Source organism: Andrena cerasifolii, chromosome 4 (assembly GCF_050908995.1).
Source record: "Andrena cerasifolii isolate SP2316 chromosome 4, iyAndCera1_principal, whole genome shotgun sequence".
NCBI lineage: Eukaryota > Metazoa > Arthropoda > Insecta > Hymenoptera > Andrenidae > Andrena > Andrena cerasifolii.
This window is the reverse complement of record NC_135121.1, coordinates 9178469-9189869: the sequence shown is the minus strand read 5'-3', so window position 1 is coordinate 9189869 and position 11401 is coordinate 9178469. Positions and strand designations below refer to the sequence as shown.

Here is an 11401-nt window from a genome sequence, read left to right as displayed (position 1 = left end):
AAAGGCCCAGGTGGCAAACGTTCAGAGGGGCCCTTTTTTTGGGAAAATGAAGAGGTAGTTTATTAAATTGGGCTAAATATAGTAGTGCAGAAAAAAATAGTGTTTGGATTTATCCCTCCAAGGCCCCATGTTAAAAAAAATATATATAATTATATTTTTTTAAACATGGGGCCTTATAGGGGCCTTTGGGCAGGGACACAGGTGGCAACTGCTCATCGGCTGCCCGTTAAATCCGCCACTGGAAAAAAGGTACTTGTGAAACATGCTTTTTTTACACTTTTGGGGCCGTCCTTAAATTACGTAAGGGTAATTTTGGCGAATTCTTACCCTATCCCTCCTCAAGTATAAGAATTCGTAGGATTTGATATTCCAACCCCCTCCTTACGTAATATTACACTTTTTACACTTCATTTTTTCAGTTATTAAAATTCTTTTAAAGGTTTATATAATTCATTCAACTCGGTTTCGGCAAATTTAAACTAAAACTACTTTTCCAAAACATTAATAATAGAATTTATATTTATTGAAAATTAGGTTAAAAAATATTACGTAAGACGCTACCTAACTCCCCCCCCACTCCGTGTAAGAAAACGTAAGTAATTCGCTCTCCCCCCCCCCTAAAAAGCCTTATATAATTTAAGGATAACCCCTTTCGGCGTAAACGGAAATATAACACAAAGAAAATTTACATTTTTTGAACCGGAATTTGAAATTTCATTGAACTGCCAAAGGGTTAACTATCAATCTTGCACAGCGTCCGCGGAGGGGCGGTCGGCTGAAACTGTTACGAAGGACTGTCGACCTTTATTCGCGCAACGAAACGGCGAATGTAGAAATCGAGACGCTGCACGTGCATCACCATCTTGGATACTCCCGATATGCACATTTGTCTCTCCGCGCCCCCTTACTTTGGCCAGCGGAGCGGCGAGATAACGCCACGTGCGCGCTGACGGCGCAGAAATTTCTAAAACAAAGAAGGAAATGCTTAAAGGGTAACGTGTCGCGGAGCGATTTGCGAACAATACCGAGGGAAACAGAGTCAAACGCATGGACTCTGCTCCCCGACAGCTGCGACGAGGCAGAGCCCGGGCTTAACGAGATCCAGCCGTAGCGGAGCTCGCGCGAAATGAGTCAACGCTTCGCTCTCCCGTTGGCCTCTTGCAAAACGCACGTGCGTTTCGGTCCGCTGTGCGGTTTGCAAACGTGCGAGATAAAGCGTGCCCGCTGAGAGGATACATGTCGCGCGGCTATAGACACGTCGCTAATAAATTCGCTACGGCTGCCGCGTAAACAGCACGATTATATGCGAGTTTCGTGCCACATACGTGTGCGCACTGTCGATCAATCTCATTTTCATATCAATAACTATATGCAGCTACGCGTATTTAAACGTAACTGTTCCTTTTGTGGCTAATCGCGTGCAGTTTCAACGAGCTGCGCGAACTGCCCCGAGAAACCCGTCGCTTGTGTTTACCTCGCTCCTGGCCCGTTCCGTTGAATAGGAAACCGAAGCTGAAATCGCCGTATCGCGCGGTTTAGTATTTGTCCCGTTTCGTGCCCGTCAAGGTTGATGCACGGGAAGAAGGGAGCGCAGCACCTGATGCAAAAAAAAAAAAAAAACAGAACAAAGACATTGTTTCGCTCTGAGAAAATGATTTCTCTGGAAGCATCGACGAGAATGTAAATTGTCAAGGCCGTTACGATTGCACCGATTCCATGGCGAACCTGTACGATCGACTGCTACGAAAGACAAAGAAAACTCTGACCCAATTATTCGCACCAGCGCTTTCTTTAACCTCTCGCGTTTAATAGCTTCTATATACACAACAATTGTTGCGCATTAAATCTCGCAGCGGAGTGGCCGACAAGCCCCTGAGCGAAACAATTCGTAAAATTACTGTCCACGGTTTTTAAAATAACGGTCGAACGTGTTTGCTCGCGATGCATTGTGGGGCTGCGCCGCGTGGGCGCACACGGTCGGCCGCCCGGGACAGGAATTATAAATTTTGAGGTGGCGAGCTGAAATCTCGTTAATCTCTTTTGGTATTCATACGCGGCGAGGGCCGGGAAACAATGCGTAGAACCGCGCGATGCCCAGTCTAACAAAACTATTGTATGCAAAGCGGTTGATCCCGGGAAATAATATTCCCATCTTTAAAACCGCTTTGTTCGCGCCATAACCTCCTCGTGGGGGATAGAATCAAACGTTAGCGATTAAATACTTACAATTAGTTTAATGCAAACGACGCTTGCATCCACGCGTTAATCCAATACTACTATGCGTCACCGTTGTTTACGTGCTATTAATGATCGTGGCAAAAATCAACGGTCATACGTCACGCTCCCGATGCAAGAAACTCGCCGGCCACCGTTTCAATCCTGTAAAAAATATCTCCGCCGGTGTTATATGTTACGATTATCGCCGCAATTAGTCATACCGCTATCGAGAATGAGTAAGATTTAAGCGTGCAGGAAATGTTTCGGTAGACCGTTGCCTTTGTGCAAGCCTAGTCCTGCAAGATACTGGACGCTTGCATGCCACAAGATAAGCAGCCGTTTAACACGCGTTACATTACGATTTCTATTTTTCCAAGCCGTGCCGCGAGATAATCGAGAAATTCGAACGCAGCCCGATAAAATCACTGTGACTCTGATTATTCCGCTCACATATCCATATGTATCAACCAAGAGAGTCTTATCGATTGGAAACTTTCGACGAAGAATAAGGATAAGAGGTTAAATTTAAATCTGCCGATCAGCGACCACCTTCTTTCTATCGATTGGTAACCCTTTTCTTCGCATTATGTACCTCCAAGGATGTAGCTAATTCCCACATAAAATAGCTGAACGTCCCCGTAACCCCGTTGCCAGACGTAAATTATTCCCCATTGAGCAATCGGGCGCAGTATTTAATCGAACGCGTCTAAAAATACATCGATGACACGAGGAAACGGTATTCGGCTAAAAGCAGAATCTAAAACATCGTCTGGTTTCTCGCTGACGCCGTAAGCGGTACAGGGAACGCTATCTCGACAATCGTACGCGGAAACAGCCGCGCGAGATCGCTGCGCGCTCGATTTCCCTGGGCCCCTTACTTACCGACGGTTAACTCTCGCTCGTTGCGTCGCGTGCGATCCCGGCGGCGGCAGATGGCGCCACTGTTGCACCGGCAGAACGTGATCGTCCACGACGCTCGTCAACAATCGATGACAGTCTGTGCCGGGAGTTCCGTAGTGTCCGTGAACGCGTTTTCTTGTGGAAAATTGTGCTTTCTCCTTTCGTAATCGCGGCGTAGTTACGTATCGGCTGTTCGCGAGTGTCACGCACGGTGTGACGCGCGTGTTGCGCGTTCGCGTCGCGGCGTAAATCGATCGTGGTGTAGTCGTTTGTTTGGTCCGGGCATCGTTGACTTGGCCCGAGGGAACGAGCGAGGCGGCCAGCGGACGGCGGAGATCGTACGAAAGAAATTGGCGTCGAGCACGCGGGCACACGCTCCTGTCACTCTTTCCCTCGCTGGTTCAGTAGCATCTATGCCGTCCCCCGCATCCCCGTGATCGTCGTGGCGTTGTACCCGCAGCTCACCGTGTCAGAATCCGCTCCGGTAGCGGCGGTCGGTTGCGCGCCATCGAGGGACGTGCCAATACGAGCATCGCACGGCAGGCCTGCGGCGAGCGGTTTCCAGAGGACGACGTCGTGCTGGCCCGCTGACACCAACGTCCCTGATGGCTGATCACGGGAAAATGTGAGCGATTATCATATTACAATTCATTCGCTATATCGGCCGTCGGTCGTGCCAACATTCCCTGTCGCAGCGTGACGCACAGAGTCTCTCGAACACGTATCTCCGGCGAGAGACTCTCAAGTGACGTCGCGCGACCGTAGCAACCTTGCACTTGAGAATCTCCCCGATCTTTCCACACTTTCGTTCTCGCCGACCCGGCAGCAGCCCACCCGTAAGTACACGCGACAAACGTTTTCTGGTAGCTTATATCCCGGGTCATCTGGGGCAAAAGCTTAACCGTTCCCCTTGCTGAGGCCGATACGAGCATCATGGCTCGAATTCTCCGTCGTGCGTTGAAAGGTAGACTTTGGTCTTTTTTTTCGAGAGAGAGAGAGAGAGAGAGAGATAGAGAGATAGAGAGATAGAGAGAGAGACATTCAGGGCTTCCTTCGCTGTAACCGCGTAACGGGTGGCAAATTATGTGCTGCATGCTCGTCCCGATGCGCGAGGAGAGGCGTGTGCGACGCGTATGGAGTCGGTCGCTTGTGTTGGGTATAATGTGTGGGCACGTCCGTGCTCCGACACGACACAGTGGTGGCATCTGACCCGTGGTGAAGGTGAATTACGGCATCGCGCGATTAACGACCAACGATGGTTTCTCGTGACATCGGGGCGAATCGTAAATTCTTGCGGGGGCCACTCAATTGACGGTTTGCTACGTTGTCATCTCGCGGATAGGCGGGAGAGAGTTTGCCGCCAGACATCTTTTCGCTTCTACCGGCGCTGCGGTGTTTCTGGAATTGTATTATTCTGCTTTAACCGACGGGGCGCCCTTCGTTATGTACCAGCCGGATCGATATTTGGTCACGTTACCGTGAAATCCAGCCCACGCGTTTCCGTGCTAGCACGAGAGACGAGATTTATTCGGGGTGCTACGTCCACTGGCGAATCTGTTCGATGAAATTGTCTGGCAGATTTCCTGCTCTGTTATCGATTCCTTGTACGTATGCAGTTAGGGGACGGCTTCGGCTTGATGATTGATCGCGCGAGTTTCGAGTGGTTGCTACGGAAGGGGGTACACCTGTACCAGTCACTGATAGTGTCGGGGTATTCCTTTTATTTCGGTGCTCGTTATCCGTCGCTGTTGACTCTGTTACGCAACCTATTACGCAGTCGTGTCACGGAGGGTCGTTGGTAGGCAAACGGGTTCCCTTATCTGCTAATGTTCGCGCGAAGTAATACAATCGCTCCGGTGGTGAAATTATATCTACTTCCTAGGCAATTTTTCGCAAAATATTTCCTCCGAACTTCCGCCGTTTGCTTTAAGCCCGGGGACCCTAACTGTTATAACCTAAATTTTACAAGTTATGGCATAGGGATTAATATTTTTGTTTAAATGATTTTGGTCAGGAATAACCGTTATCGATGACGGATATCGATTTTGGTTACGAATAACCATTATCGTTGGCGAGATTTTTTTTATTACAGCGTAACCAATATATATAGCGTGATTTTTTTTTAGTTGCGGTATAACCGATATATAATATATATTGCGGGAGTTTTATTTTGGTCACTCTAGGCCATCGTCAATTTTTATTAATATTATTACGAATAATTTGTATTTAGGAACGATATACAATGAATTATAGAATTTATATGTTTTAATCAATAAAAACACAAATGTAATAATTATATATTTTATTAACTACTCAAGGCATAAAATCGGTGTTGAGTTTTACAAATAATAATTTGTGTAAATTCTCTTCTGATAAATTACAGCGCACCGCGGTTCCTAATACCCACAGTTCGCATTCGAGATATTCTATAGTTCAATAGTTATACCGTAACCAAAAAAAAAATCCCGCAATATATATTGGTTACGCCATAACCAAAATAAAATTTCCGCAATAGATATTGGTCATACCATAACCAAAAAAAAAATCTCGTCAACTATAATGGTTATTCGTGAACCCCATAGAACACCTCTGGGACGAACTTAAAAGAAGAGTACGAAACAGCAAACTACCAATCGTCAAACATTTATTGATCAACTGAAGGAAGAATGGCTTAAAATTGAACCAGAACTGACAAAATTGGTGGAATCAATGCAAAATAGACTAAAAGAAGTCATTAAGTGCAAAGGATATCCTACTAGATATTAGTAAAAGATTATTAATTACTTTATACAGTTTAACTCGTCTGTCCAAATCCTTTTTTGGCGCTTTATACTACACTTGACAAAGATTTATTATTTTCCCGATGTAAAACTGAGGATTATATTTTTCCACATAGTAGAAATAAAGTATAATGTTTAAGCTTTCATTTTCTTATAGTCAAGATTCCCTCAATTCTTTCTAATAGTAGTTTTAAGAATAAATATCAAAGTCACAGCTCTGTCCAAATACTTTCTTCACTAACTGTATGTCGAAATTGTCTTCGAAATATCCTTTACATAATAATCCATTCGAAAACGCTGGACGCTCGTGTGTGTTCCTGATTCCTTGCGAACATCCTTACGCTAGCCTGCCAGCACGCCAACCGAGCCACCGGCAATCTTGTTTCGGCGCGATAGCGATCGGTCGAAACACGAGCTACTTTTCATCCTCGAACGTTCCCGAGTCCCTGTCCACCATATCGACACCGAGAACCGGCCCCGATTCCCTTGACGCGAAGCGTCCCACTATAGAACCAAGGAACGCCACGAACTTTGCCTTCCTTTATCGCGAAATGCGCCTCGGAAGTTGGAGCCGCGCCAAACCGATAGCGCCCGTTCTCTAGCGAGACAGGGAGGTTCTCGCGGGCGCTGGAGGACGCACGAACCACGCAGCAGCGTAAACGGCCCGAGTGGCGGGCGATCGTGCGTCTGGAGGCCTCCGTGGAGGCGAGTCGATGCATAATTCTAAATAAGCCCCAGCGTTGTGTGCCCGTGTACTTGAATCTATTTCCGAAGGCGAGCGTCGAGGAGACCGCGTACGCGTTGCACAATAAACACTATCGTCGAATACCATCTGCGCGATCTCATCTTCCGCGAGCCTCCGTTCGACTCGGCGGTCCGTGGAAGGTGTCGCGACGGACGTTATCAAGTGGAACGGGACGAGGGATAACTCGGCGTCTTTTCACGGTCCTCGTAATTAGAAAAACGGGGGGTGGGGGGAGTGGCAAACGGATAACCCTCGAATGGGAAGTGTGCAGGAAATAGAAAGCGCGAGATAAGGCACGGTTTCCTCTGCGTTACGATGCCTCGCCGATTCTGTACTCGCTCGCGGTACCAGATTATGGTTCATTTGATTAGATACGCCCGTATCTGCTTGCATATCTGGACTCGGTTGGCTGAACGTTCACACCGACGCGCCGTTCGAAGCACGTGGCGCGAATTTGCGGTAGAATGTGTGTGTGGGTACTCGGTACCTGCTGGTGGCTATGTTGTGTTACTGGGTTGTTTCGTCGGTGAATTAGGGGCCGTCCTTAAATTACGTAAGGGCAATTCTGGCGATTTCTTACCCCCTCCCTCTCGCAGTATAAGAATTCCTAAGATTCGATATTGCAACCCACTTCTTACGTAATATTTTTTACATTTAATTCTCTCAGCTATTAAATTTCTTTTAAAGGTTTATATAATTCATTTAACTCGGTTTCGGGGAATTTAAACTAAAACTACTTTCCTGGAAGATTAACGATAGAATTTGTATTTATTGAAAATTAGATTTAAAAATATTACGTAAGATAATACCTGACTCCATCCCCCCTCTTGTAAGAAAACGTAAGAAATTCGCGACCCCTCCCCCCCACACTCAAAAGCCTCACGTAATTTAAGGACCACCCCTTAGCGACGAGGAAGAGTATTGCGAGGTGGATCGGTAGATCGAGCTGGGAGATATTTCGGTTCACACCTAATATTCTGTAAAATAATGCGAAGTCCGTGCGTGTGGACCCCGCTCCCGGCGCAGCTCTCGGGCCACAGATGGCGCGCGATTCGAATCGCTACAGTGTTGGCGTTTATCAATATGTATTACCATGTTAATTTAATGGTTTTGTTTGCCAGCGATGTATCTCTTGAGAACGTTGATGAATCGCAGCGGTTTGTGGACGGGCAAACGGGCTCGCGCACCGTGAATAATATGCAATTTCTCGGCTTCTAATTGATATGACTTATTACGCAACTGCAGCGGTTCGAGCAGTCAATTTAAGGGGCATCGTTTCTGTGACCGTAGAAGGCGCTCCTTTCGATGCATCAGTTTGTTGATCAGCAGCACGCGTCGCCACGTCGGGAACAGTTATTTAGTGGAATTTAATCACGGGCCGGTGACAAGTGTCCCTGCGCACTCGAGGATTTCTTCATCTAGTCACGAAGATTAATACTGTTTGCTGCAGCCTGTCCGGATCGCCTCGAGTGCTTGTGCAACTCGATCCTTAATCTCGATCCACCATGCCTGGCAGAGGTTGATGGTCTGTTTGTAGCCAGGTCTCAAGTTCAGCTTCCCTTGCTCCTCAGACTCGCTTAGGGTAATTGCGGGAGAGATGCCGCACTGGGAGAGACGCCGCACCTACGGTATTGCAGGGTTATCGGTGATAAAATACAACGCTGTCGGTTTTATTTGCTTCAGGCTGTTCGTTTGGGTTAGATTAATAAACGAGAACGTGTTTCCATTATTACTTTTAAAGATTTTGATATTTTTCGAGGTAAGCCTACCGCACTTTGCCTAAATAACTTATACGTCGAGTTTATTTTTGCTATCGTAGTACTTAGTTAAAAATTCATAGTTTTTCGTGATATAACTTCTGTAATACGTTGAAGGAACTCTGTGGAATATTTCTCGGCCAGAATAGGTCACATTCGACGTAGCACTTGGAAATACGGAAGTGCGTAAATGTAAATGTTAAAAATACAAAAAGAGTGTCTCAAAATAGATACCGCGATATCTCAAAGCAAATTATTTATTTAGTAATGACAAATCTGATGATCCAAACATATTTGTGGGCTTTTTACTCTTTTTCACATTTTATTCTTATTTTATGTGTAATGAATGCGGAAGGAAGAAGAAACGACAATTAAATTTAGAAAAGCAGAATTAATATCTGCACTTATTTATTTCCCCAATTTTATTGTATTTTATAACTGTACAAATTAAAAAGATGTTTCATTTTACTTTGCTGTTACTATTTTTTTTTTACAACTGTTGAAATTGCATTTAAATTTATTTTTCTTGAAATATCTATAAAAATAATTACTCATTCTTACCGTAATTTAAAAAAAATAATTATAAAATGCAAAACGTGCAGAAGCCCAGTAAATGACCGCATACTTTTACTGAAAATTGTACTTATTAATGTTTCCTTAATACGCGTAACTAAAAATACAGGATATTAAAAGTGCAACTACACTGCATTTATAAATAATGTTTAAATTAATAATTCACATTTCTTTGACTAATGGTCAGTTCACTGGTATGCGGTCAATTACTGGTTGGTATACCCTAGTAGAACAAAATGTTCAACTAACAATATGTACCCTTGGAACAAATTTTCGTTGCAAAATTTAGACACGGTGACAATTTTGCGTAAGGTGCGGCAACTGTCCCACAATTATCCTATCCTTACCACAAATCAGATCTCCCGATACCAACGACATACCAATAGAAGGCAGTTTCTAATTAAAAGATTCTTCAGTGCAAATCTACACGCTTACAGCGAAACAACCCGCCACCCAAAAGAAGAAGAAGAAGATTCATTCAGACCTAGCCCGAGCCTAGAAACAACCTCTTCAAGGCCGGTATTCATAATCGCTACTTATTCTTAAGCAAATGCTTAATTATTCGGCATCCTTTACTAGCTACCAGGTTAGTAGAGGATGCCGCATGCTTAAGCATTTGCTTAAGAATAACTAGCGACTATGAATACCGGCCTAAGTCTCAAAGCCACTCAATTCCCTCTTCCAACGGGTTTACAAGTCCACGTATGCGGCAGTCTATCTTCCAGTCCAGTTTGCGCTGCCGATTGTTCTTCGGCTATCCAGCCTGGTCCCGTCTAATCCCAGGTCGGGCACGTATCCCGACGAATTCCCCTCGAACCTGGCCCTCCTAACATATTGAAAAGCCTTCGCTGGCGATAGTCATCGGCGAGGTGGAAAAAACGCTCAGGAACGCCTCGCGAATCGAGGATCCGCCGCGATCTATTGTCTGCTGTCCTTGAGCCGCGCTGTACGCCGGCTTCCAAGAGGAAACAATGCTTGCCAGACACGTTGAACCCAGACCAACAACACGTACGTAATAACAACAACGCCCTGGCTCATTATTTCTCTCTGGAATCGTGCATCCTCGTCTTTCGCTCGGCCCGTCCCCCGCCGTTTCCCCTTTCTCTCTAACGTCCTCTAGCCTCTGTCAGCTCCGCTGCTTGCCAGCGGAAAAGACCCTCTTCCTCCCTGAGCAGCCTGTTAAATGCCGCTGCCACCGGGAGGGGCGTAGAGAGAAAAAAAAAGGCCGGAGAAAAGAACAGAAATAGCGGAGAGAGACCGTTTCCTTTTTTTGCGGTTCGGTCGCGACCTTCGTCCGCCTGGAAAACCGATGGAAAATCGCTCGTGTTCTCATTAGAGTCGGCCTTGTCGTTCTTTTTTTCTCCCTCTCTTCTTTCATTCCCACCCCTCCTCCCACTGCCTTCTCGCTATCTATCCCCGGCCCTTTCCCTTCGCTCCATATTTTCCCCTCGTTCTTTCCTCTTGTTTTTTCTGGTTCGTCGCACTTGACGCCCACACCCGCTCCAGGTGGTCCTTCCGACCGCCGCCCTTCGTTCCGCCATGTTTCTTCCTCATCTCGCCGTTGGAACGAGAAACGGTATCGTTTAGCGTAATCCAGAGGCCCGGAGGAGTCGTTAAGGTGGAGGGAATATTTTCGTTCCACCCCCCACCCCCCCCCTCAGATGCTTGTAAGGGAGGGGGAGAGGGGATGAAAAAATTCTTGCTCGCGGATCGATGGTTGTCGGGTTGTTTGCACATCGGAAGATATTGATGCGGGGGAAAATATTTTCACTGTACACTTATCGGCGGAGGAGGTCGCTACCAGAGAAATAACAGAGGGAACATTGGGAAAAACTTGATGCTCGGCGAGCTGGATGCGCGAACGACGTTCTCGGGATATTACTGGAAAGTAATTACGATCTCCTTTCATCGCTCGGAGCCGGCGGATCTCGGGCGGGTTATTAGGCGATTGAAAAAGGAAACGCTCGATCACAGGGACGGTAACTTCATTAAAGGCACGTCGATTCACCAGCCTGGATGAATAATTCTCGCAATAATGGATGAAAACTAATAGCGCTCCTTCTCGCGTGCTGCCCTCTCTGCGGGCCTCAAAATCGCCGAGTGTTCTTTAATGTTGTGTTTTATTGTTTCCCTGCGTTTTAAGCAGGATGGGCGTCGTTTCAAGCTTATTTTTGCTTATACTGTCCCATTTTTTCCCCCTCTTCTCTCCTTCGGGTCCCAACAGCAGCAGCGCACCGGGAGAAAAAGGTGGTCACCCATCTTTCCCCAGTACACCGCCCCGTGATGCTTAACTTCGGTGATCTACCGAGAACTTTTTTTTTCATACACTTTATTGCACTGCTATATTACGTAACATGTATAAGTTAACCACTATAGCTAATCTATTCAACATTTCTAACAGTCTTTGGTATGTTATAAAGTTCCTACCT

The 11401-nt window shown here is 46.1% G+C and overlaps 1 protein-coding gene and 1 long non-coding RNA gene across 3 annotated transcripts in view; one reads left to right on the top strand and one right to left on the bottom strand.

The window, feature by feature from the left end:
• Positions 1-683: 683 nt before the first annotated feature.
• On the bottom strand, positions 684-3217 carry LOC143368193 (uncharacterized). The gene is made up of 3 exons (XR_013085172.1): positions 3100-3217; positions 1475-1597; positions 684-964 (listed from the first exon to the last, which is right to left on the bottom strand). It is a non-coding gene; the product is annotated as an uncharacterized LOC143368193 (long non-coding RNA).
• A 310-nt stretch (positions 3218-3527) lies between these two features.
• Mtd (TLD domain-containing protein mustard) overlaps positions 3528-11401 on the top strand; it is a 186224-nt gene continuing 178350 nt past the window's right edge. For both annotated transcript variants that reach the window (XM_076810646.1, XM_076810644.1), the window contains exon 1: positions 3528-3742. In XM_076810646.1, the coding sequence (XP_076666761.1) occupies positions 3723-3742 (20 nt within the window). In that variant the 5' untranslated portion in view covers positions 3528-3722. The remainder of the gene's footprint in view (positions 3743-11401) is intronic.